At 39.5% G+C, this 27,365-nt stretch overlaps 1 protein-coding gene across 2 annotated transcripts in view; it reads left to right on the top strand.

The window, feature by feature from the left end:
- aqr (aquarius intron-binding spliceosomal factor) overlaps positions 1-27,365 on the top strand; it is an 87,805-nt gene that overhangs the window by 49,315 nt on the left and 11,125 nt on the right. For both annotated transcript variants that reach the window (XM_051723163.1, XM_051723164.1), the window contains exons 27-31: positions 12,500-12,637; positions 12,721-12,792; positions 12,943-13,130; positions 13,351-13,522; positions 22,400-22,570. In XM_051723163.1, the coding sequence (XP_051579123.1) occupies positions 12,500-12,637; positions 12,721-12,792; positions 12,943-13,130; positions 13,351-13,522; positions 22,400-22,570 (741 nt within the window). The remainder of the gene's footprint in view (positions 1-12,499; positions 12,638-12,720; positions 12,793-12,942; positions 13,131-13,350; positions 13,523-22,399; positions 22,571-27,365) is intronic.

Raw genomic sequence — 27,365 nt, 5'->3', positions numbered from 1 at the left:
GGTGGGAAAGAGGGGACAGTGAACGGCACCCAGGGTTTTCTGTACACCACCCCTACTCACGAAATGAGCAAACTATTCTCCCCCCTAAACAAGAAGAGAAGGTGGATGGAGCAGTCGCTCTATTTGAAGAAAAACTGTTCAGTGGCAAGTTCGGTTCTTCCTCTTCTCAGTTTAAATGGTGCGGAGGCATGAGTTCGAGTGCCCTCTGTATTAAACCTCCCCCATCCACCTACGGGGTTCAGTATGAGGGGAGTGTCTTGAATGTGAAAATAAACATGTTCCCTGTGCATCCAGGCAGTTCGCCAAGGGCACAGAACAGTATCGAAATAATAACAAACAAAACAAATAAAAAATATCACTATCGGGGGGCCTGGGTAGCTCTGTGGTAAAGACGCTAGCTACCACCCCTGGAGTTTGCTAGTTCGAATCTCAGGGTGTGCTGAGTGACTCCAGCCGGGTCTCCTAAGCAACCAAATTGGCCCGATTGCTTGGGAGGGTAGAGTAGTGATCGCTATAATGTGGTTTGCTCTCGGTGGGGCGCGTGGTGAGTGGTGCGTGGATGCCGCGGTGGATGGCGTGAAGCCGCCACACGCTATATCTCCACAGTAAAGCGCTCAACAAGCCACGTGATAAGATGCACGGGTTGACGGTCTCAGACGCGGAGGCAGCTGAGATTCGTCCTCCGCCACCCAGATTGAGGCTAGTCACTACGCCACCACGAGGACTTGGAGCACATTGGGAATTGGGCATTCCAAACTGGGAGAAAAAGGGGAGGGGAAAAAAAAATATATATATATATACTGTATGTATATATATATATAATCAATATCAGAGCTGCAGTTCCCAACTCCGCCACTGCATGGTGCCACCACGCCATCAGTGAGTGAGAGCTCAAGCGGCCGGCCCGCTGTTCGGGCAGAGAGCTGGCGCGCATGCGCAGTCCACCCCTGGAGAAGAGCCTTGATATAATGACAAGTGATTTTCTAGTCCCAAATTAGAAATTTAGCATGATTACTCAAGGATAAAGTGTTGGAGTGATGGCTGCTGGAAATGGGGCCTGTCTAGATTTGATCAAAAATGACTTTTCAAATAGTGATGAAACTGTTTTTTACATCAGTAATGTCCTGACTATACTTTGTGATCAGTTGAATGCCACTTTGGTGAATTAAAGTACCAATTTTCTTCCAAAACAGCAAAATCTGTACATTATTCCAAACGTTTGGCTGCCAGTGTATGTAACCTTACATTTTCTTAAGATTTTAGTGAGAACACATGGTGGCACAATTATGACACAAATCATAATTGTCAATTACTTCCCTTGACATTGTAATTGCAGTTAATATCGATTAATATGGTTTACATAAAAATACTTAATTTAGGTGGATGAACTGCATGCCATATGTTTTATGTACGCTTCACTTCCAAAACAAGCTGAGAACGGTTTCTGAATTACTTTATAGCTGTTTATCAGTAAAGGAAGACTAGCAACAGACTTGTCTGTGATTGGTTACAGCACTCAACCGCTGCTAAAAAACACATTAAAAGGAAAGTTTTGACGTGAAATGAATACACCTGCTACAATTGACACTTCGTGATTAGTTAACTGTAGCAGCTGTAATTGTAATCTTGATTATCTGTTCGAATAATTGTGAAGCCCTTAAACCATCTGAAATTTTAGTCATAATTCAGTGAAAATCTTGACGTTAGTTGTGCATGCATGAGGCACATGCGTGTTCACGTTTTTAAAGCACTTTGCTCTCGGTTGTAGCAACAACAAAAAAACCTTAGTGTGAACAAGCTTCTCTCATGAATGCGTAACAGACGTCAAGATTTTCACTAAATAATGACTTAATAGCATTAGCTGCTACACACAGTGGAGAACAGGCCCAAGTGTCTTGTTGCTTTTTATAAAACTGTTACTACATAATAGAAATATTAAAAATACAAATTTTATTAAAGTTTTCATTTATTATGCAAAAATTATTTAAAGGGGTCTTGAAATGCTCTTTCTTTTAAATAATTATATTATCTTCCCTGAGGTCCACTGATAATGTTATAAAGGTTTTTTTTTTTTTTTTTGCACCAAAACATAAGTAATATATGATCATATTCCACCTTGTTTCTGGCCCTCTGTCTGAAACGCTCGGTTTTGGCCTAAGCGCCTCCTTAAAACTTCAGAGTAAACGGCCACTGTAATGATTGGTTAACATCGTGCAGCCCCTCGAAATCAGCCATATTTGAAAATCAGTCGGAAGAGAGTGAACAACCCCACAATATTATAAAACTAAATTTCGGGGTTTACACATAATGCACATCCAAGACATTGCATCTGAATATATTAAACTGTTCATCTTAGGGCTGTTAATTGGGCAGAACAATCTAAATTCGAATTTTTACCTCAAATATTTTCAAAATTCAAGTTAAATTCAATTTTAAAGTCAGCTGATTTTTTTATATTGACATTGTTTCCTTAATCCACAAGAGTTGCACCATGTTATATTACTGTAAAGAACAGTCCTGGCTGTTAAAAAAAGAGCATTTCATTTTCAACTAATGTGCATAAAATAAATTAATATGAAGTTTTAATCTGTAAATATTTTCAAGTATTAAGTCAAAAGTAAAATGTAAATGTCAATAGACAGTTCACATGGTGGTGTTACACTTGCACTGATGCCACAGTATACTACCCCAAACTCAAGCTTCATAATAATAGCGAAATACCACATTGTTTTTTGTTCATTACAGTTGTATGTATTGTAGCAATATTTCCAGATAGCAGTGGTATTCGGCTGAACTCTGTGGTGAAGCGGCTCAGACTATGAGCACAGGCAAGGGGCTGTTCAAACAGACTAAATACAACAGAATGGAACTGAACACGAGGATCTCGAGATGCACATTTCCAAGTTGAACTCCTTTCCTGAAAAAGCGTTTAAAACAAACCTCATTGCTTAGTCTGAGAAACACTTATAAGAGAGCAAGACTCAACGGCCAAAGACCTCCACCTACTTTAAGGGGCTGTTCACACTGAACACACGCTTTTGCAATCATCCATTTGGTTTTCTTTGTAAATGTGTGCTAGACGAACATCTTTTTCGCTTTGTTTTTGTTTATTCAGCATCTTGTGCAGGAGCACTGTTTTTTTTAGATGCTGTGTCTAATTAAAAGAACTTTAAAATGCATCTTGAGACACCTGTTTTCTGTTAAACTGTATTTGTTGTGCTGTGTCTAGCCTTTTTAGCACAAGAATGTGATCGTTCTGAAGTCATCATCAGTGCTTGGCACACATCCAAAATTTTAATGCACAGTTTTAGCATTCGAATGTAAATTTTTTTTTTCTTCTGAAATTCGACGAATATTTGAATTTTAATTTGACAGCCCTAGTTTCAAGCACAACTGTTAACACACAGCATCATATACTATCAAACAGGCATGCCATCTAAAATATTTATGAATAAAACAGTTTACTTATTTTGCGATCGAGTCCACGTGTTTTTAACTGCCCCATTCTTCAATAATAGTTGCTTTGCAAAGCTTGCAATTATGACTGGTTCACAAGTAATTCACGCTGATATGAGACAAAAAACATGCAATCCACGCTGAAATATTATGAAGTCATATCCACATGACACGCACACATAATCCAAAGCACATTATGAACTAGACACACACACATCCAGCATCACATTGCCGGAAACGTATCAAAATGGTTAAAGACGTCCATCTAGCACATTTTTTCACACACCAACAATTAAAAAAAGCACAGATGGGCGAAAGAATGCGTCCATGATGCGTTTGTGCTCATAACAACAAGAGGCACAGCAGCTGAATGAAGTCGGAATAGATTCTCCTTTTCAGAGTTGTAACTTGACAGAGCATCTTTTAAAAGTGGCCCGAGATATGTATCAAGCGGTCAAAGATGTCTCTCTAGTGCATGAATATATACAAAAATAATTCCAAATAGTCCAGATGGGTCCCCTTTGGTGTTCAGGAATAGTGAGACCTGTCCATCTGGGCGGGGCCAAGGATGCGATGATTTTAAGTAGGTGTTTATGTTTTTGAGGTGTAGAGGCGGTCATGAATTAATGTACCCCAAATGACGTAGGGTGGTTGTGGAAGTAGAGAACGAGGCGTTTTTTGCAGCTTGGTTTCAATAAATGCTTCTATTGCATTGGGGATTAAGTTTTGAGTTCTGAAATTTACAGTATGATTTTATTGTAGAAAGACCTCTTATGTCAAAATATCAAGGAAAATTTGATTCCTCATGACATGACCCCTTTAAGTGTTGTCCTTCTGATAGCATATGTAGTCCCTGACATAGGACTATTGTTAACAATAAACTGGCGATGCACCATTGTATCAGCTGCCAATATTTATCTGCCAATTTTCGACCAAATTTAAACCACCGGCATCTCAGTTATAAGCATGAAAATGCCGATATGAAAAACCGATGGTATATTTATAATTAATTAGTAACACGCTGTAAAAACTCTGTGAATTTTCCCCTCCCCTTTTCTCCCCAGTTTGGAATGCCCAATTCCTAATGCGCTCTTAAATCCTCGTGGTGGCAGAGGACAAATCTCAGTTGCCTCCGCGTCTGAGACCATCAATCCGCGCATCTTATCACGTGGCTTGTTGAGCGCATTACCGCTGAGACATAGTGCGTGTGAAGGCTTCACACTGTTCTCTGAGGCATCCACGCACAACTCACCACGCGCCCCACAGAGAGTGTGAACCCCATTATAGCAACCACGAGGAGGTTAACCCAACGTGACTCTACCCACCCTAGCAACCGGGCCGATTAGTTGCTTAGGAGGCCTGACTGGAGTCACTCAGCATGCCCTGGATTCGAACTTGCGACTCCAGGTGTGGTAGTCAGCATCTTTACTTGCTGAGCTACCCAGGCCCCGTTGCATCCCTATTATCAAATAAAGGCCAAAGTTTACTTTGGTTGTCCTTGTGCTGGTTCGACACTTGCAGCCTACTTTTTCTAGACACGCGGACAGTACGTGTATTTGTGTGTTGCCAGCACATGCGCTGTGTTAAAAGAGTATCACAAAGCAGTTTCAGTGTGCATGTATGTATGGGCATGCAGTCAAAAGAATATACTTTAAAAGGCTGAGAGCTGTTTGTTTGCGTCTGTCTGTCGGCATCTGCAGGAAACAGTGTCTCTGTCCCTCAACTGTCACTGCTGATGACTCTGGGTTAAAAAATGGCCTCGATTGAATGTTTTTCATATTAATGCATCATCACATCAAATATTCATTTCCCAGTGGACAGAGTCCTGAAAATAAGCATGTGTGTTAAGCTCTCTTCACTGTAGAAAGTTGAGCTACTATTGAACAGGAACGGATACTCTAATGTCAAAAGTGTGCTGCCCATAGTGAAGAGGAAACTAAAGATTCTCATTTCTTACATAACAGGAAGTGGAGAGAAACACAATCTCCACCATCGAACCCTGAAATTGATCATGATTATGAAAATTGTGGTTAATCTAGCAGTAATTGCAGCAATACTCCAGCAGAGGTTGTGCATTACAGTGATTTTACCACAGGAAAGAAGAGTTCTGGGGTTCCAATTTGAAGAAGAGTGCCTAAAACCCTCATTACTGTGGTAAACGCACAGACTCGCTTTTATTTAACTGAGGCAACAGCAGTATGATAAAAAAATGGGTCAATGACGTGATGCAAATTTTTTTTTTTTTTGTCCAGATCTATTAAATTAATCAAAAATGCACTGCCTGGCCAAAAAAAAAAAGGTCGCCGTTTGGATTTAAATATGCATATATTTAAGAGCCAATGATTGGATTATTATTTCTTAAACAACCATGTCGGAAGACGTATCCCATGGACGTGGAAATTGTTACTGCTTTACAGAAGGGGCAAATTATTGGCCTTCATCAAGCAAATAAAACAGTTAAGGAGATTGCTGAAATCACTGGAATTGGGTAAAGAACTGTCCAACGCATTATTAAATGGATTGTGGTAAACCATCAGCTTCACGGAAGAAATGTGCTCGTTAAAAAAAATCTCTAATGATCGTGATCGTAGATCACTAAAACACTTGAAATTACATCATAATAAATCAACAGTAGAACTCACGGCTATGTTTAATAGTGAAAGTAAGAGCATTTCCGCATGCACAATGTGACGAGAACTTACAGGATTGGGACTAAACAGCTGTGTGGCCACAAGAAAGACACTTGTTAGTGAGGTTAATCGGAAAAAACAACTTCAATTTGCTAGGGAGCGTAAAGATTGGACTGTGGAGCAATGGAAAAAGGTCATGTGGTCTGATGTCCAGATTTACCCTATTCCAAAGCGATGGGCACGTCAGGGTAAGAAGGGAAGCGCATGAAGCGATACACCCATTATGCATAGTGCCCACTGTACAAGCCTCTGGATTCAGTGTTATGATCTGGGGTTGCTTCAGTTGGTCAGGTCTAGGCTCAGCAACATTATGTGGCAATAAAATGAAGTCAGCTTATTACCTGAATGTACTGTATGACCAGGTTATCCCATCAATGGATTTTTTCTTCCCTGATGGCACAGACATATTCCAGGATGACAATGCCAAGATTCTTGGGGCTCAAATTGTGAAAGAGTGGTTTAGGGAGCATGAGGAATCATTTTCACACATGAATTGGCCACCTCAGAGTCCTGACCTTAATCCCATTGAAAGTCTTTGGGATGTGCTGGAGAAGATTTACGGAGTGGTTTGACTCTTCAGTCATCAATACAAGATCTCGGCCAAAAATTAATGCAACTCTGGACGGAAATAAATGTTGTGACATTGCATAAGGTTGTCGAAATAATGCCACGATGAATGCCCCCCGTAATCAAAGTTAAAGGCGGTCCAACAAAATATTAGAGTGTGCAAATTATTTTTTTTTGGGCCAGGCAGTGTACATTTCAAATGTGTTTACACAAAACAATTTCTTAAAAACACCTTTTCTATAATGAACATATTTTCAATTACTGACTTATATGTCATTTTAATATTTTTTGGGGGGTTAATTATAGTAAAAAAATTTCATGTGGTGTGTCCAGAGATGGTGAAAAAGTCGAATTAAAAGTTGAAATTCTTGAAAAAATAAATGTTGGTATTATTATTTCTTAACAAAAATAAGTAGTGAAATTATTTTAAAATATTATTAATATTTGAAAAACTTTTGTTCGCCAGATCAAAGTCATGTAGTGTACCTAGGGCTGCCAACGATTAAAATATTTAATCACGATTAATCGCAAAAATGTTTAGTAGTTAATCGCGATTAATCGCAATGGGCAAAATATGCTTCATCCAGATGTATTTTTCAGTCATCCACACAAAATCTACCCCATCAACATAGATGAACAACAGAAAATGAACACAATTCAATTCAGATTATGTACAAAATATGGTAGTTGTAAGTGTATTATGACAGGATTTATTTGCTTCTGTTTATGGAGTTTTGACAGTCATAATCTTTCCAGGAGCACAGTGGAATTAAATAGCTCTGGTCATGTGACTATTTGCACCAATCATGCAAAAGAGTCTGCACTGTCATTTACAATTGACAACTCTGTGCAAAATACATCAAAAACTCCTTTTAGACCCGGGTCACAATTGTAACCGGTGGGATTAAATGGGTTGATGACAATGTAGATTACCTGTAGGGTTCCAGCAATGTCTCCAACTTCTGCATTGGCTACTTCACTATCAAACAGAGAAACTGTGACAGAACCTTGGAGACAGCAGCAGGGTTTCTGTTAACCGGTAATCAGTACTGCCGCTACCTATACGCATATTACGCAGTCTGCGTAGGGCACCAACTCCCTGAGGGGGCACCAGAAACTCCATCGGCTGCCCTTACTGGCACGTTATACATTATTCAAGGACCCGGTAGCAGTCGCGGAACACTGACGATTGCCTCGCGCTCACGCATTCACTTTGCGCTTGAACTGCGCCTCACAACTTTCATACCGCGCCTCGCAGTGCAAGGCAGGTGTTCAAATGGCAGCTGTCTTGCTGCTGCAGTCAAGTTACAAAGTTCAGAGCTCTATCTGTGCTTTGCGGGCATGTTCATTCTACTGTGCTACACGGATAAAATGCTTGACCATCCGTTTTCCCGACGGTCAATACATGTGACACTTGCGCCGTTTACATGAATTGACTCGCATCTCATGAACTACAGTTTATTCAAACACGTTATTAACGTGTTAACTTCGACAGCACTAGGTGTAACCAACATATAGGGTGCCTTTTTGTTGTTGTGACAAAAAAATATAAAACGGAGAGGACCCCTTTAGACCCTTAAAGGCGCATTTTGTTCAGGTCATTTGGATTAACCCTAAGAAAACAATTCATGATTTTTGTAAAAAAAAAAATATATAATAATCTTGAAAACTTTAAATTGCATATACTAGGTGCAAGGAAAGTATTTTTTATCCCGCCCCCCACCCCCCAATGAGCTCATTGTTTCCTCATCTCATCAAATCACTTTTATTGTCACACAGACATTTACCCAAGTGCAATAGTGGGTGAAAGTCTTGGGTGCAGTTCCGAGCAACATAGCAGTCATGACAGTGATGAGTCATATACCAATTTACAATAAACATCAGATTTACACATCACAATTTACATATCTAATATACACATAATTACACACAACACAATATACAAATAATAATATACAATGTACATTATACAATACAAACAATATAGAATACACATACACACAATATAGAATACACATACACACAATATAGAATACACATTATACAATAAGAATAGTATATGTAGTATATATAAAATGTGCAGTAGGTTGTATTGTACTGTATTGACGTTCAGGCTGTCGGTTGATAGTTACGTGTGTTGTGAAGAGAGAATATAATTTATGGCAGTCCAGTGTGAGATAATAAGATTAATAAAGTGCAGTGTTGATGTATGTTGATCGTGAGAGATCAAGAGTTCTGAAATCTGATTGCTTGGGGGAAGAAGCTGTCATGAAGTCTGCTGGTGCAGGTCCTGATGCTGCGATACCGCCTGCCTGATGGTAGCAGTGAGAGCAGCCCATGGCTTGGGTGGCTGGAGTCTCTGATGATCCTCCGAGCTTTTTTCACACACTGCCTGGTATATAAGTCCTGGAGGGAGGGAAGCTCACCTCCGATGATGTGTCTGGCAGTTCACACCATCCTTTGCAGGGCTTTGCGGTTGTGGGCGATGCTATTGCCGTACCAGGCGGAGATGCAGCCAGTCAGGATGCTCTCTACAGTGCTGGTGTAGAACCATGTGAGGATGTGGCGGTTCATTCCAAACTTCCTCAGCCGTCTCAGGAAGAAGAGGCGCTGATGAGCCTTCTTCACAACGGCCTCGGTGTGGACAGACCATGTGAGTTCCTCAGTGATGTGGACACCCAGGAACTTGAAGCTGCTGACTCTCTCCACCGATGCTCCATTGATGGTGATGGGGCTGTGTTCTCTGTCTTTTCTCCTGAAGTCCACCACAAGCTCCTTTGTCTTGCTGACGTTGAGGGAGAGGTTGTGCTCCTGACACCAGTGTGTCAGAGTGTGCACCTCCTCTCTGTAGGCTGTTTCATCATTGTCAGTGATCAGACCTACCACCATCGTGTCATCAGCAAATTTGATGGCATTGGAGCTGTGTGTTGCCACACAGTCGTGTGTACAGGGAATACAGCAGTGGGCTGAGAACACAGCCCTGTGGGGCTCCAGTGTTGAGGGTCAGTGAGATGTTGCTGCCCATTCTAACCACCTGGTGTCTGCTTGACAGGAAGTCCAGGATCCAGCTGCACAGCGAGCTGTTTAAGTCCAGAGCCCGGAGTTTCACATCAAGCTTGGAGGGCACTATGGTGTTGAATGCTGAGCTGTAGTCTACAAACAGCATTCTCACATAAGTGTTCCTTTTTTCCAGGTGGGAGAGAGCAGTGTGTAGTGTAGATGCAATGGCATCATCAGTGGAGCGGTTGTTGCAGTAAGCAAACTGCAATGGGTCCAGTGAGAGAGGCAGCACAGAGCAGATGTAATCTCTGATTAGTCTCTCAAAGCATTTGCTGATGATGGGGGTCAGAGCAACAGGACGCCAGTCATTTAAGCAAGTGATTTTGGATTGCTTTGGTACAGGCACAATGGTGGACGTTTTAAAGCATGTGGGGACCACAGACAAGGAGAGGGAAAGGTTGAAAATGTCCGTAAAAACACCAGCCAGTTGGTTCGCACACGCTCTGTGACGCGGCCCGTAATGCCGTCTGGACCCGCTGCTTTACGGATATTCATCTGTCGGAAGGATCGGGTTACATCCGCTACAGAGACGGAGAGTGAACTAACCTCTGTAGCTTCAGCTGCGAGAGCTCTCTCCGTGAGGGCGGTGTCATTTCCCTCGACATGAGCATAAAAAGTATTAGCTCATCCGGGAGAGAGGCAGCGGTGTTCACGGCAGAATTTTTATTCCCTTTAAAGTCCGTGATTATATTATTTCCCTGCCACATGCTTCTAGAGTTGGTGGTGTTAAACTGTCCTTCAATCTTGTCCCTGTACTGGCGTATGGCTGCTCTGATAGTTTTGTGGAGAGCATAACTGGCTTGTTTATGCTCCTCTGCATTCCCAGAATTAAAAGCGGAGGTCCGCGCATCAAGTGCTGCGCGAACATCACTATTTATCCATGGCTTCTGGTTGGGGTAGATCCGTATTGTTTTGGTCGGAACAACGCCCTCTACGCACTTTCTGATGAAACACGTTACGCTATCAGCGTAAACCTCGATGTCGTCATCAGAGGTGGACTGCGAACATCTCCCAGTCCGTGTGATCAAAACAGTCTTGTAGCGTAGGATCTGATTGGTCCGACCAGCACTCATTCTGAGTGTGGGTGCTTCCGGATCGTTCTGAGGGTGGGTGCTTCCTGTTTCCTGTAAGCGGGCAGAAGCAGAATGGAAGAGTGGTCCGATTTACCAAATGGTGGGTGGGGGAGGGATTTGTAGCCATCCCGGAAGGGAGAGTAGCAATGGTCCAAAACCCGGTCCCCTCATGTGTTGAAACTGATGTGTTGGTGGTATGTTGGTGCGATTGATTTGAAATTGGTTTTGTTAAAGTCCCCGGTCACAATGAACGCGGCCTCAGGGTGTGCGGTTTCCTGCTCACTTATACTCCCATACAGTTCCTTGAGTGCCCGGTCTGTGTCGGCTTGTCACAATGACAAGCACACACAATGACAGACACACCAGTCTGTGTCGGCTTGTGGGGGGATGTATACAGCAGTGATAATGGCCGCTGTGAATTCCCTCGGTGGCCAGAATGGTCGACACAGAAGCATGAGAAATTCCAGACCAGGAGAGCAGAAGGACTTGATAGAATGTATGTTCCTCTGATCACACCAGGATTTGTTGATCATAAAACACAACACCACCTCTGCTTTTACCTGAGAGGTCTTTCTCTCTGTCTGCTCGGTGCACGGAGAATCCAGCGGGTTCGATGGCTGAATCTGGAATCTCAGCAGACATCCAAGTTTCTGTAAGGCAGATAATGCAGCAGTCCCTCGTCTCTCGTTGGAAAGAGATCCGTGCTCTCAGCTCGTGGAGCTTGTTGTCCAGAAACTGAACATTTGCCAGTAGAATACTGGGTAGCGGGGGTCGATTTGCATGACTTCTTAGTCTGATGAGAACGCCAGCTCTCCTTCCCCTTTTCCTTCTGCGTTTCTGCGGCCGGGCTGCCCAGACAAAGGGCTCTGCTGTCGTGTTTGTAAACAGCGGGTCGGCATTGAGGAATTTGAAGTCCAGTTTGCGGTGTGTAATTGCAGAACCAATGTTCAAAAGTGTTTGTCTGTCATAGACAAAAAGGCAGACAACATCCAAGACAAAAAACATAAGAATTGTAAACAAAACAAACAAAAAACTGCAATGTTGTGTCGGAGCTCACAACGCAGCAGCCGTACTCGGCGCCATCTTGAGTCCAATTTCATGTTGACAGTGACAGCCGCTGACTGTGATTTTTATTGCTGTATTGTTGCACGTTAGTAGCCATTCTGTAAAACCAGCAAAAAACTAATTGTCAAGCAGCCTCTTTAATGCTGCACTTTATACTCCGTGAAAGTTAAGTTAAACTAATTCACTAAAGTTCACCAAACGTCATGTGAAATTCACAAGGGAAGATTCTTCGCCATCGGAAGTCCATCGTGCGAAATTCACGATCGTGCAGATTCCCATTGAGATGACTGTATTTCGCCCACGGAATTACGCCGTGCAAAGGTAAATGTGAATGCACCTTAAAGCATGTTTACTTGGAAAAACAATGTAGAACCACACAAGACATTTGGTGTGTCCGTTTTCGCAAGTCAATTTTCATTAATTACAAACCCAAAGATATTCTTAAACTGAACTGAACCCATCCCAAAACCTGATGGTTTGCCAGAGCTTGGATCAGGTAGCAGACCTCTACTTAAACTGAACGTAGGTCATGGAATTACACAAAGTTGTGGCAGTTTTCTTTTAAAATCTAATTCTTCTCTCCTGCAGGAATTCAGAGCATTTGAGCTGTTGCGCAGCGGTCTGGACAGATCCAAATATCTGCTGGTGAAGGAGGCCAAGATCATCGCCATGACCTGCACACACGCCGCCCTCAAACGCCATGATTTGGTGGAGCTGGGCTTCAAGGTATCATCATCATCAGTGTGTTGTAGAAGACTTCAGCATCCTATGTGCAGCCTCAATACTCACATTCAGCATCTTTATTTCAGTATGATAATATCCTGATGGAGGAAGCAGCTCAGATCCTGGAGATTGAAACCTTCATTCCTCTACTGCTGCAGGTACGACCCACCTATCCGATCACGCAGTAAATCAGACAGGATTTTTAATGTCAGAACTTTGAATTCTAAGAATGCATACCAATTATCCATAATTCTGTAGTTGTAATGTGACCTCTCTGACAACCGTTTCTGTATCCATGTTTTCGGCAGAACCCGGAGGATGGCTACAGTCGACTCAAACGCTGGATTATGATTGGTGATCACCATCAGCTGCCTCCTGTCATTAAGAACATGGCCTTTCAGAAATACTCCAACATGGAGCAGTCACTTTTCACACGCTTTGTGCGTCTGGGCGTACCGACTGTAGACCTGGACGCCCAGGGCAGAGCACGCGCCAGGTCAGTACAGGGCATTTTCACACTTTTGGTAAGGACCCGGGTACATTTGACATGAGAATTTAGTTTGGTCTGTGTGAAAGATGTTTTCTGAACTTGGGTCAAACCAAAACCAGGGTCAACGTCAGGACACAGTGTAATACATGAGTAGGAACTTCAAATACATGGCTCGGCCTGAAGTGTCCTACTTTGACTCTCTATCTCTCTCATCTGTCTCTGTCAGTCTGTGTAACCTGTATAACTGGCGTTATAAGCAGCTGGGGAACCTGCCTCATGTTCAGCTCCAGCCAGAGTTCCAGGCGCCAAACCCCGGATTCACATACGACTTTCAGCTAATTAACGTGGAAGACTTTAACGGCGTGGGTGAATCGGAACCCAATCCATACTTTTATCAGGTGAGCCCTTATGCCTGCTTTTACACAATATACATGTTTATTTTTGTTTTAATTCTGTCATCGTTCCAAAGCCATATGACTTTCTTTCTTCAGTGGAACACAAAAGGTGAAATTGGTTGATTTTTTTCTTCCGTATGATCAAAGTGAACAAAAACTGGGGCTGTCAAGCTCCAAAATGAAGCAAAAAGCAGCATAAAATATTGTAAAAGTAGTCCAGGGTTTTCAATGTCATACGGTAGCTTTGTGAGGAACAGACTGATATTTTCCACTGATGATCTTCCCCTCTGCGATGCTCTGAAATTAACTACAAAAGTTGAATGGTGCATTGATGCCACTGATGCCAAATGCTGTATCATGATCAAACATAATGAACGTTGATGATACCATCTTTGATTTGAGAGCTGCAGCAGAGAGGAAACTTTTCACTGTATAAAAAGTCTGAAACGATTAGTCAACATTATCATAAAAAATTTACGATAAAAATATTTGTCGAATAGTCATTTGATCTCTTCTAACTAGGGCTGTCAATCGATTAAAATTTTTCATCTAACTGATTACATGGTATGTAGATTAATCGCATACATAAATATTTGCTGAGAAAGCCCTTCTGATTAAATAATTCTAAATATATATATATATATATATATTATAAAAAATAATAATACAGATAATTAAAATGCATTACATTATTTAGGCACGCAAGTTAAAAAATGTGTAAGACAATACAAAAAGTGGCTTTAGAATACAATAAAAATATTGTTTATTTCCATATTATTGAACATAAGCCAATCATTGGCCTACAGTTCACAGCAATCCATTTTGCAGTTAAATTCGTCAATCAGTCTGAGATTTATTATAAGAGCTTGTTTCAGGACGCATCAATGTTCATCTGTGTGAGACGGATGTTTTTGGAGCGTCTCAGTTGCGTCGCATCATAAACACTGTTTTTAGGTCGCTGTGTCAAATTAAACGAAGTTTGAAACTCAGAAAAACATGTCTTGGGATCCCTGCCTTCGGATTTGCGCTCAAAATGTGTTGTAAGCTAGAACATGTTCTCATCTTGTGTTGTCTGCTTTTGGTAAGTGTGGTTTGTTGTGTCTGTTTGAGCTGCACAGTGAGTTCTGCTTACTGCCCCCTGGAGAAAACAGGTGGTACTCCATGCTTGAATTGTTATATGGAAGGAATATTTCATATTATGGTCCGAGGACATGATTAATTGCATTTATTTTTAGAATGCGTTATTTTTTTATATAATTAATCGCACTGAATTAAAGCGTTAAATCGACAGCCCTACTTTTAACGTAACATGAGATCATAAACTCAGCAAAAAAAGAAACGTCCTCTCACTTTCAACTGCTTTTATTTTCAGCAAACTTAACATGTGTAAATATTTGTATGAACATACAAAGATTCAACAACTAAGAAAGTAACAGTCAGTATTTGGTGTGGCCATCAGCTGCATTAAGTACTGCAGTGCACCTCCTCCTCATGGACTGCACCAGATTTGCCAGTTCTTGCTGTGACATGTTACCCCACTCTTCCACCAAGGCACTTGCAAGTTCCCGGACATTTCTGTGGGGAATGGCCCTAGCCCTCACCCTCCGATCCAACAGGTCCCAGACGTGCTCAATGGGATTGAGATCCGGGCTCTTCGCTGACCATGGCAGAACGCTGACATTCCTGTCTTGCAGGAAATCACGTACAGAACGAGCAGTATGGCTGGTGGCATTGTCATGCTGGAGGGTCATGTCAGGATGAGCCTGCAGGAAGGGTACCACATGAGGGAGAAGGATGTCTTCCCTGTAACACACAGCGTTGAGACTGCCTGCAATGACAACAAGCTTAGTCCGATGATGCTGTGACACACTGCCCCAGACCATGACGCTCCAGAGTACAGGCCTCGGTGTAACGCTCATTCCTTCGATGATAAACGCAAGTCCGATCATCACCCCTGGTGAGACTCGTCAGTGAAGAGCGCTTTTTGCCAGTCCTGTCTGGTCCAGCGAAGGTGGGTTTGTGCCCATAGGCGGCCTTGTTGCCGGTGATGTCTGGTAAGGACCTGCCTTACAACAGGTCTACAAGCCCTCAGTCCAGCCTCTCTCAGCCTATTGCAGACAGTCTGAGCACTGATGGAGGGATTGTGCATTCCTGGTGTAACTCGGGAAGTTGTTGTTGCCATCCTGTACCTGTCCCGCAGGTGTGATATTCGGATGTACCGATCCTGTGCAGGTGTTGTTACATGTGGTCTGCCACTGCAAGTACAAGCAGCTGTCCTTCCTGTCTCCCTGTAGTGCTGTCTTAGGCGTCTCACAGTACGGACATTGCAATTTATTGCCCTGGCCACATCTGCAGTCCTCATGCCTCCATGCAGCACATTCACACAGATGAGCAGGGACCCTGGGCATCTTTCTTTTGGTGTTTTTCAGAGTCAGTAGAAAGGTCTCTCTAGTGTCCTACGTTTTAATAACTGTGACCTTAATTGCCCACCATCTGTAAGCTGTTAGTGTCTTAACGACCGTTCCACAGGTGCATGTTCATTAATTGTTTATGGTTCATTGAACAAGCATGGAAAACATTGTTTAAACCCTTTACAATAAAGATCTGTAAAGTTATTTGGATTTTTACAAAATTATCTTTAAAATACAGTGTCCTGAAAAAGGGACATTTCTTTTTTGCTGAGTTTATGTAACTCTTAAGGAACAGAGGAAGTCAGAGGAACACTGCAGCTTATCTTATATGTTGCTTCTCAGGTAAATGTATATTGTTTTAAGAATTGATAGATATGTTTAAATGGAAAACAAGATGAAAACACTTGATAACAATATAATTTTGTTATTTTAAAAGTGATTTTACTGATTTAAACTAAATAAAAATCCTCAAGAACATTTTCCTGTAAATCAGTGGTGATTTTAGATGTATTCTTTAAAAGCTGCTTTCATCATTCTAACATTTTTTGTTTTTCTTTTTTTTTTTTTAGTAAGCATACATTTAATACACCCCTTATACTTTGGTATTTGGTATACATTTTTAAAAATTGGTCTAATTTTTCAGAGAACTGCCCGACAACAAAAAAAGACTCCAATTATTCATAAATAATATTGTATGTGTTTAACAGAATTTTGTTTTTATTTTTTTTGCATTTTTTATAACTTTGTAGACATGTAATTCTGGTTCTGTTCACTCTAACCCACTTTGAAAAGTCTAATTTTATTCCACTAAGTGTCAGAGAGCACTAGAAAAAATATTTTTTTCTCCATCACAATATACAGATCTGAAATGTAGGTGGCGCTCTAACACATTTTAGCCCTCACAGATGTGCTTGTCCATGGACATTCAGTCTAATTTTCAGTTCAAGCACCACCCTTGTTGTTTCATTGAATATCTCGTTCTCTGAGTGGACTAGAAGCTCAATCTTATCATCAATAGCGGAAAACATATTTTCTGATGATTTGTTTAGCATGCTTTTCCTGCTGTGTTGCATATTTTGTCCTAGACATCCAAGATATAACATTAGATTATTCAGCCAAGCAAACTATTTAGGGCTTACAGCAGCAGTTATCGGAGCATAAAAGAGACGTTTGTATTTGATGACTTACAGAAATCATATTTCACTTTGTGACTCTTTTGAAAATCTTTCGAGCTGTGGTATTAGGGCAACAAAATTTGTAACAATTTTTTACAGTCACATTTCTGAGAGTGAGAGCTTTCAATTGATATATGACTTGTCCATTTATGTGCTATGTGAAGGACTTTTATTTTTATATAAATATTTCTGCCCTAGTGTATTTGACTCCAATTTTGAATTTTGAAGATAGCTCAAGAATCGTACTTTTATGATAGCTTCTTTTGTGATGCTTTTTTGTCATTTTGCACTTTGAAAGATCCTGTCCCCATTTGCTTGTATTAAATGGAAAAGAGTGGCCAGGACATTCTTCAAATTTTCTCCTGTGTGTTCTATAGAAAAGAAAAATTGCGACCTCTAAGTTAAGTTCAGACGAGACTTGACTTACTTGACACACATTTTTGGAGAATTCAGGCAGATTTGGCCCTCTTAAATGGCCATGTGTTTGCACTGAAACTCTGTATTGTTTATAAGTAATGATCATGCACTGGGTGGCATGAAAATCACGAGTCCAATGATGTGCCCCTGATACTCTTAATGGGAAGCTGGAGGGAATTGTCCTCATTACAGTATCCATGCTAACACACATCACCCGTGCACATACACAACTCTAATGGGCTGTATGAATGAGCCTCTCGCAGGACTATAGGGAAGACACTGTTTGCTCAGTCAGTGCTTACAGCTTCTGAACAAATGTCTCTTAGTTTATTAGTTTTGTCTCTTATTAGTGCACTACTGGAGGCTGTTGCCATGTCAGCAGTTAATTAAAAGTTTAAGCTCAATCCAGAGCTGTTCAATGACTTTAGGTTCACACATACACTGGCAGCCAAAAGTTTGGAATAATGTACAGATTTTCCTGTTTCAGAAGGAAATTGGTACTTTAATTCACCAAAGTTACATTCAACTGATCACAAAGTATGGTCAGGACATTACTGATGTAAAAACAGCACCATCACTATTTGAAAAAAGTCATTTTTGATCAAATCTAGACAGCAGCCATCACTCCAACACCTTATCCTTGAGTAATCATGATAAATTGATCATTTGGTACTAGAAAGTCACTTGCCATTATATCAAACACAGTTGAAATCTATTTGGTTTGTTAAATGAAGCTTAACATTGTCTTTGTGTTTGTTTTTGAGTTGCCACAGTATGCAATAGACTGGCATGTCTTAAGGTCAATATTAGGTCAAAAATGGCAGAAAAGTATCTGGACAAACTGACAGCTAGAATGCCAAGGATCTGCAAAGCTGTCATTGCTGCACAAGGAGGATTTTAACCCTTTGAAGTAGTTTAAGAAGTTCTGAACTTTTTTTTTTTTTTTTTTTTTTTTTTTTTTTTTTAAATTTGAATAGTAATTTTTCACATTATTAATGTCCTGACTATACATTGTGATCAGTTGAATGCCACTTTGGAGAATAAAAGTACCAATTTCTTTCCAGAAGAAAAAATCTGTACATTATTCCAAACTTTTGGCCGCCAGTGTAAATATTGTTATATACTGTGTATAGGGCCTTGCTGAAGTATTCAGACCCTTTACCAGGTCTCTTGCTTTACTGAATTACAGATTATAAATTAAAATATCACAGAGTTACATTTCAAAGCACAAACTCAATCAAATTACAATATGACTTCATTGTTAATGTCATCATGAAATAGCATTGGCAACCTAATTTATTATTAACACATTGAGAATACTTTGTTACTAGTGCAAATGTTTAAATGTCCATATTGATATTAACAATAAAATTACAACTAATAAAAATGCTTATTTTAAAACCTGTAATTTGATTGTAACTAGGATGAAAGCTTTTTAAAGTTTCTTAAATTGCTCTTAAATTTACTGAATACCGAATTCATGATGAAACTTACATTTCACTATTATTTTCTATGTTTTACAATGTATAAATGTTATGAATTCAAAATCAGGCATGTATTTCCATCTCGCAAATCTGTTTGTCTTTATCACAAGCCAGTCTCTGTTAAACTTCGAGCAAGCGAGTGCGCACGCATCCGTGTCAAACCGATCACAACAGAGAAAGGGAGCACATTTATTTTGATTAAACTGTGCCGTTTAATAAACAAGGTTTTTTCTGTATTTAATGTTTTGTGGCGGCTGTCCATGCGAACATTTGTGCCGGAGAATCAAATTTAATTCTCTGCACTATCCTGTCTCTGGAGCACCATAAAAGTTATGCGACCTGTGAATTTCACTGAGTATTTCTACAGAGAAGTCAAGCCTCTCAAATGGCAGACAGGACTGATGAGAAAAAAAGACAACATAGGAGCCTACTATACACCAACATAAATTGCAAGGCTTTGTAAACTGCACATTACCACACTTGGGCTTCTAAAATTTATCAGGACAAATGTTTCAAATTCAATATTTGAATTTAGATTCAGAGGGAATCTACTAGACTTCATTTTATAACAACCGTGGTGTTATAAAACTATAAAAACTATTATTATTATTATTTTATTTTTTTAATGAAGACTAGCTACATTGAACAAACCACAGTAATGGTCTTTAAATATTTTACTGTTAACAAATGGAAGAAGTGTGCTAAACATAATGGCAAGTACAAACCTTTAATAGTTGTGAACAAATTATGGATAAAGTTTCTCATATGTGTATTATATGCTCATTTTTAATGATGTCTGATATTAAGAGACAAACTGGCCTGGTTTGACATCATAATTCTAAAGATTACCTAAATAATTAAGAGCCTGGTTAAAAGAAAACAATATCTGTTGTGGAGTAGGGAACTAACTTTTCACTAGAAGCACAGTCCAAACTCATTCAAGTAGTCTACTTGTGGGTACAGTCATAATGTTATAATGGCTGATTAGATAATGGCATGAATAAGTAGGTGTACAGGTGTTCCTGAAAGTGCTCAGTGAGTGTATATTATTGTAACATTTAAATTTTAAACCTTTAATACACAATGTATAGCTTACAATATATATATAAAAAAAATAGCATTAAATAATGGAAATAAAATGTGGCTTTTTTATTTGATTAATCGAATAATCAAAGATTAATCGATTATCAAAATAATCGTCAGTTGTAGCCCTTGAAATTATAGATATCTGTAATTGCGTTTTGAACAGGAGTAAATGACAGATCAGTAGCTATGGTTCCATCCAAGTTGTTTATTTTATGCAAAAAAAAAAAAATATTGCAAACACAATGTGCGAATAAAGTTTGTTTTTAAATGCAGTTACAGATATAAAAAATACATTTTTTTTTTTTTCTAGTTGTAATTTAAAGGGATAGTTCACCAAATGTTGACTATTGTGGCATCATTTACTCACCCTCATGTTGTCCCAAACACTTCCTGTGAAACACAAAGGTGTTTAGCTTTCTGTTTAGTTTAGATTATTTTGAAACTTCTTACATATTTCCTATATACTTCCTATATACGGTATTTTCGTTTATTCTAATTTAAATATGTGATTGATTGATATGTTTATTAATGACACTGTTACCAGAATGTTTTTATTCAGTCATTGTGACTGCACATAATTACATGTTCTCAGGTGTTGATTCCAGTACAGCTGTGTTTACTATGCAGATGTCCATATGTTCAGCCTCCATCACTGGGCACATTATGGAGCTATGTTTCCAGGCTCTGCTGTTGCTATGGTTACAGGGCTCTATAGATGCCTGAGAAATTAGACTTGAGTAACAGCTGCTGTGAATTAAATTACCAATGCAGTTTAGTAAACTTTATTTGATGCTTAGTACATGGGTAGATATAACAATAAAATAAATGTGTGAAAATTAGCCCAAATGTCTGGATTTGCTTCATGATATAACCAGAAGTCAAAATTCCAAAGATTTGTTTTTTCCTTGTTAGGCCTGCCACAATTTTTACATAATTGTCTGATCGCAAATATTAGAATGTTATATTTTGAGATACGTGATAATTGTGCATTTTAAATTGCAATCACATATTGACACCCAAATATGGAAGTGTTCTGAGCATGGTTCAAATGTGCATTGTTTTGTGGTTTCTTTTTATTTTCATGTTTGCTTGAACAAAAAAGACAAATTGTTAATTGCAATTATTTGACCATTACAGTTAATCTCCAGCCAAAATGCAATGATCTTGACAGCGCTATTCCTTGATAAACATCCAATACAAGCATGGAGACAAACTGTCCTCTACTACATACAGTACATTTACTACAATAACACAGGATGCTAACCAAGTTAATGTTAGTACCTTTATTCACCATGCATACATCATCTTCTAATACTTTCATTTTTTAACCCTATAGTTGAAACTGTACTGCATGTCGGCCAGTTAAGTGTTTTCCATCTGTATCATAGTCACAATTGCATGTTTGTCTGGCACTGCTGGCTGTTTCCTGATGCTCCAGGCGTGTTTAATTGGTTTATGTTGCAATATTGACTTGTTGTCTAGTAAAGTGCTCAGGATTGTTCAAGCAGCTTCAGCCTGAAATCAGTAAAGCTAATCATGATCAGTTAGTTTGGTTAGTGTTGGTGCTGTTCTGGTTATATAATGCTTAATAGAATGCAACAGTCTGGCTCTGGAAGTAAAAATCCCATTCATTTATCTCATAGATGAATTGATTTTCAACGATAACTTATAAAACTTTAAAGACAGACCTACCGTGAGCTACGAGGTTGTTCATCAATGGTATGCTTCTGTAAAAGCCATCCGTCTGCGTTATCTGAACTTCATTGTTTAAAAATCGTGTTTGATAGCGGAATTTATGGTAAACAACTACATTACCCATGATACAGCAGAGAAAGATCCACCAATCAGAGAACTGCGGCCAACAAAACCTGCGAAACGTGCCTCGGATTGACCACGCGCTCCCTTGACGCACTGTGAATGATGAAATCGAGTTGGTCTCCCTTCACACTTAAATTATTTATATATTTGTACATATCAGAATATTTTGCAATAAATGTCAAATATATTGTTTCTATACATATAATCAACCTGAAATCAATAGTTTTATATGTTCGCATCGTTTTTTATTCAATAACATCATTCGCAATGCTTCATGGGATGGTAGTCCGTGTCCTCATGAAAGACGATAAATACACAGTCTTGTATCTTTGTCTTTGTTCAATTTTCAAATACATTTTTTGCCTCAAAACAAAGTTTGTGATGTTGTGATTCTCCTCTGAGCTGGGTGGTTTGAAAATACTTTATGAAAATAATGTTGCAATGCAAATAAATGTAATCTTAAAAATGTATTTTGTAATCTTTCTGTAGAATCTGGCAGAAGCGGAGTATTCAGTGGCTCTGTACATGTACATGCGTCTGCTGGGATATCCCGCTGAGCGCATCAGTATACTCACCACTTACAACGGACAGAAACATCTCATCCGTGATGTCATCAACCAGAGATGTGCCAACAACTCATTCTTTGGGCAGCCCAATAAAGTAAGTACAACCATATTTGATGTTTCCATGACAGACGCTACAGTTCACAAGTGAAACCTCTCCCATAAAGACTGACTATGTTCAGAATGGAATACTAGTTTACTTCTTAATTAATGCTGCCCTGTATGCAGACTACTGTTCTTTTAAAAATAGTATGTGGGGGGGGCATGGGTAGCTCAGCGAGCACTGACGCTGACTACCACCCCTGGAGTCACGAGTTCGAATTCAGGGTGTTCTGAGTGACTCCAGCCAGGTCTCCTAAGCAACCAAATTGGCCCGGTTGCTAGGGAGGGTAGAGTCACATGGGGTAACCTCCTCGTGGTCGCGATTAGTGGTTCTCGCTTTCAATGGGGCGTGTGGTAAGTTGTGCATGGCTCGCAGAGATTAGCATGAGCTTCCATATGCTGTGAGTCTCCGCAGTGTCATGCACAACGTGTCACATGATAAGATGCGCGGACTGACTGTCTCAGAAGCGGAGGCAACTGAGACTTGTCCTCCGCCACCCGGATTGAGGTGAGTAACCGCGCCACCATGAGGACCTACTAGGTAGTGGGAATTGGGCATTCCAAATTGGGGAGAAAAGGGGATAAAAATAAAAAATGGTATGTGAAACGGTAGGCATCATTTCACGATAAAGTTTCAAGCACATAGTTGTCTCATGACGTCATCATGTTGCATGTGAGTGGCATCCTGTTATAATGTTGAACATAAAAGGGTGTTTCTATTCAACTTTGGGAAATTTCACGTCCCAGGGGTTTGATTTTTATTAAAACATACAGATTTTAACTTTTTTCTTTTTGTTAAAGGTATATTCCAGGTTCAATACAAGTTGAGCTCAATTGACAGCATTTGTGGCATAATGTTGATTACCACAAAAAAATTATTTCGACTTGTCCCTCCTTTTCTCCTTTTGTAAATGTCTCACTGTAACCCCGATTTTTGAAAAGGAGGGTCGAGGGGTAATCTACATAACGCCACAAATGCTGTCTATTGAGCTTAACTTGCATTGAACCCGGAATATTCCATTAAATTAAGGTCACATCAAAACTGACTTGCCAGACATTCATCATTTATTTTTGGTACAGTTTATAAGCCTTTTATGTATAGAGTGTATTGTTTTAACCTTGTCCCAGACTCAAACTTTCATTATTAAACTATAAAAATCCAAAATAAAAATACATATTATTAAATGTTTAAAACTATAATAAATCTAAACAAATAATACAAATAAGCACAAACCATTTCAATATTTAAAATGATTTCTATCAGCTTTTCAAAAATTACGACTGTCACACAGTTTTGACATCATTTCCAGCACACCAAATACAATTTGCCCCTAATAAAGTTTTTTCAGAAGTTAGTGTACTTGTTAACCAAGTGGACAAAAGTGTCAGTGAAGAGCACGCTGGAGATTAAAAATGCTTATGATGGAAATGTTTTAATTTGCCATCATTTCTAATCTAGTTGTAATTTTGCAGAATTACTTAATTACAGGACAAAGGAATTGGCTGTTTTATTATTTTTTTAAAAAGTAAAAAATGTCGGTAACACTTCTGTGAAGCCCATATTTATAATGCATTGTAAAGGCATTATAATGAATTAGTAATGTCTCATAATACACATTATAATCTGTTAGAACTTCTCATAAATAATTGTAACCACAATTATAATACTTACCTATTCATAGTTATACCTTTAGATTATGATGCATTGTAACACAAGCAACATCCAGTTTTATCTGCAGAAGATATAGTGTATTAGATATATTTGTAATATACATAATAGGTATGCTTTAAGTGACAAATGCAATGTCTTATAAACATCCATAAGATATTTTTAAGTGGTTATAAGACATACAGGTGCATCTCAATAAATTAGAATGTCGTGGAAAAGTTCATTTATTTCAGTAATTCAACTCAAATTGTGAAACTCGTGTATTAAATAAATTCAATGCACACAGACTGAAGTAGTTTAAGTCTTTGGTTCTTTTAATTGTGATGATTTTGGCTCACATTTAACAAAAACCCACCAATTCACTATCTCAAAAAATTATAATACATCATAAGACCAATAAAAAAAACATTTTTAGTGAATTGTTGGCCTTCTGGAAAGTATGTTCATTTACTGTATATGTACTCAATACTTGGTAGGGGCTCCTTTTGCTTTAATTACTGCCTCAATTTGGCGTGGCATGGAGGTGATCAGTTTGTGGCACTGCCGAGGTGGTATGGAAGCCTAGGTTTCTTTGACAGTGGCCTTCAGCTCATCTGCATTTTTTGGTCTCTTGTTTCTCATTTTCCTCTTGACAATACCCCATAGATTCTCTATGGGGTTCAGGTCTGGTGAGTTTGCTGGCCAGTCAAGCACACCAACACCATGGTCATTTAACCAACTTTTGGTGCTTTTGGCAGTGTGGGCAGGTGCCAAATCCTGCTGGAAAATGAAATCAGCATCTTTAAAAAGCTGGTCAGCAGAAGGAAGCATGAAGTGCTCCAAAATTTCTTGGTAAACAGGTGCAGTGACTTTGGTTTTCAAAAAACACAATGGACCAACACCAGCAGATGACATTGCACCCCAAATCATCACAGACTGTGGAAACTTAACACTGGACTTCAAGCAACTTGGGCTATGAGCTTCTCCACCCTTCCTCCAGACTCTAGGACCTTGGTTTCCAAATGAAATACAAAACTTGCTCTCATCTGAAAAGAGGACTTTGGACCACTGGGCAACAGTCCAGTTATTCTTCTCCTTAGCCCAGGTAAGACGCCCCTGACGTTGTCTGTGGTTCAGGAGTGGCTTAACAAGAGGAATATGACAACTGTAGCCAAATTCCTTGACACATCTGTGTGTGGTGGCTCTTGATGCCTTGACCCCAGCATCAGTCCATTCCTTGTGAAGTTCACCCAAATTCTTGAATCGATTTTGCTTGACAACCCTCATAAGGCTGCGGTTCTCTCGGTTGGTTGTGCATCTTTTCTTCCACACTTTTTCCTTCCACTCAACTTTCTGTTAACATGCTTGGATACAGCACTCTGTGAACAGCCAGCTTCTTTGGCAATGAATGTTTGTGGCTTACCCTCCTTGTGAGGGGTGTCAATGATTGTCTTCTGGACAACTGTCAGATCAGCAGTCTTCCCCATGACTGTGTAGCCTAGTGAACCAAACTGAGAGACCGTTTTGAAGGCTTAGGAAATCTTTGCAGGTGTTTTGAGTTGATTAGCTGATTGGCATGTCACTATATTCTAATTTTTTGAGATAGTGAATTGGTGGGTTTTTGTTAAATGTGAGCCAAAATCATCACAATTAAAAGAACCAAAGACATAAACTACTTCAGTCTGTGTACATTGAATTTATTTAATACACGAGTTTCATAATTTGAGTTGAATTACTGAAATAAATGAACTTTTCCACGACACTCTAATTTATTGAGATGCACCTGTAAGTCATGCTGGATGTTCTATATACTCACCAGCCACTTTATTAGGAACACCTGCTTATTCATGCTTATTATCTAATCAGCCAATTGTGTGGCAGTAGTGTAATGTATAAAATCATTCATCAGTTAATGTTCACATCAACCATCAGAAAGGGGAAAAATGTGATCTCAGTGATTTGGAGCGTGACATGAATGTTGGTGCCAGATGGGCTGGTTTGAGTATTTCTGTAACTGCTGATCTCCTGGGATTTTCACACACAACAGTCTCTAGAGCTGGGGTCGGCAACCTTTTTGAAATGGAGTGCCATTTTTTTATTTTCCTGGTCAATGGCTTTGCTAGCCAATCAAGTATTTAGCCCTTTTCGGTAAATTGCACCTTCAAAATCCTAAAACTTTATTTCCAGGTTTAATTTATATTTTGAATAGACTCAAATTTTTGAACCCCAAATTCATCACACTTGCATTTGCAAATTTCAACAAATGTTGTGGCTCTTTACAGAAAATGCACAGAATGCAGACTATATATACTGCAGAAATAGTGAGAGTAGCATGTTAGTATGCTTTTCCAAACATTGCCCATGATAGTGTTTCATGCTGATGTATCTTCCTTTGGATGGACCTCAACTGCAGTGGTATTTGATTAGTGTGTGAGTGTATAATTTGTCGTGTATCACACTGCCCTATGATCTTAATTACATTGCTCTTTGCTGCACATAATTTTCTGCCCAGCAGCCACTATTGTGACTTTTGCAGCAGTGAGCAGGTTTCATTTTGCTGCTGTTTCAGTATGACTGGCAGAAAAACTTACTGAAGCCTCTACAGGTCCTACTGGTTAAAGCTTTGCTAACAGGATGTCAGAATAGCTAAAGCAAAGCAAATTTAACCCTGAGCGGCTTCTGTCGGCTGAGAGTTCAATAAAATACTATTCCTTTAAATAGACGACAGATGACTGCAGCCATTTTCACTGCAAAAAATAACTTCATCAGCACTAGGAGAAATAATGAAGACCATTTTTCATGGTCTACTCAGAAAACCAAAGAAATAGTTCAATGTTGTTTCAAACATGTATGACTGAAAATACAATAATGCAAACTCAATGGTAAAACGATGGTGGTCTTACCCTAAAGACAACAGCTGAATAAGACTGATAATATGTTGTAGAAAGGGGTGTGAGACCAGTCAGTGTCACGCTCATTTGTATGTAAGGGGCTTTGCAGGGTTTAACTGGATGATCTGGTTGGGGACAGTTCAGTCCCTTATTAGCATTTAACATTTCACTGCAGAAATGGGCCACTCTCACTTTAGTATGCACATCATGTGTGAAACGGGAAAAGAGCATGTGTCCACACTCCTCGAGAC

This window comes from Myxocyprinus asiaticus, chromosome 17 (assembly GCF_019703515.2).
Source record: "Myxocyprinus asiaticus isolate MX2 ecotype Aquarium Trade chromosome 17, UBuf_Myxa_2, whole genome shotgun sequence".
Lineage (NCBI taxonomy): Eukaryota > Metazoa > Chordata > Actinopteri > Cypriniformes > Catostomidae > Myxocyprinus > Myxocyprinus asiaticus.
Note: the sequence above shows the minus strand (reverse complement) of the source record. Positions and strands in the feature narration are given on the sequence as shown.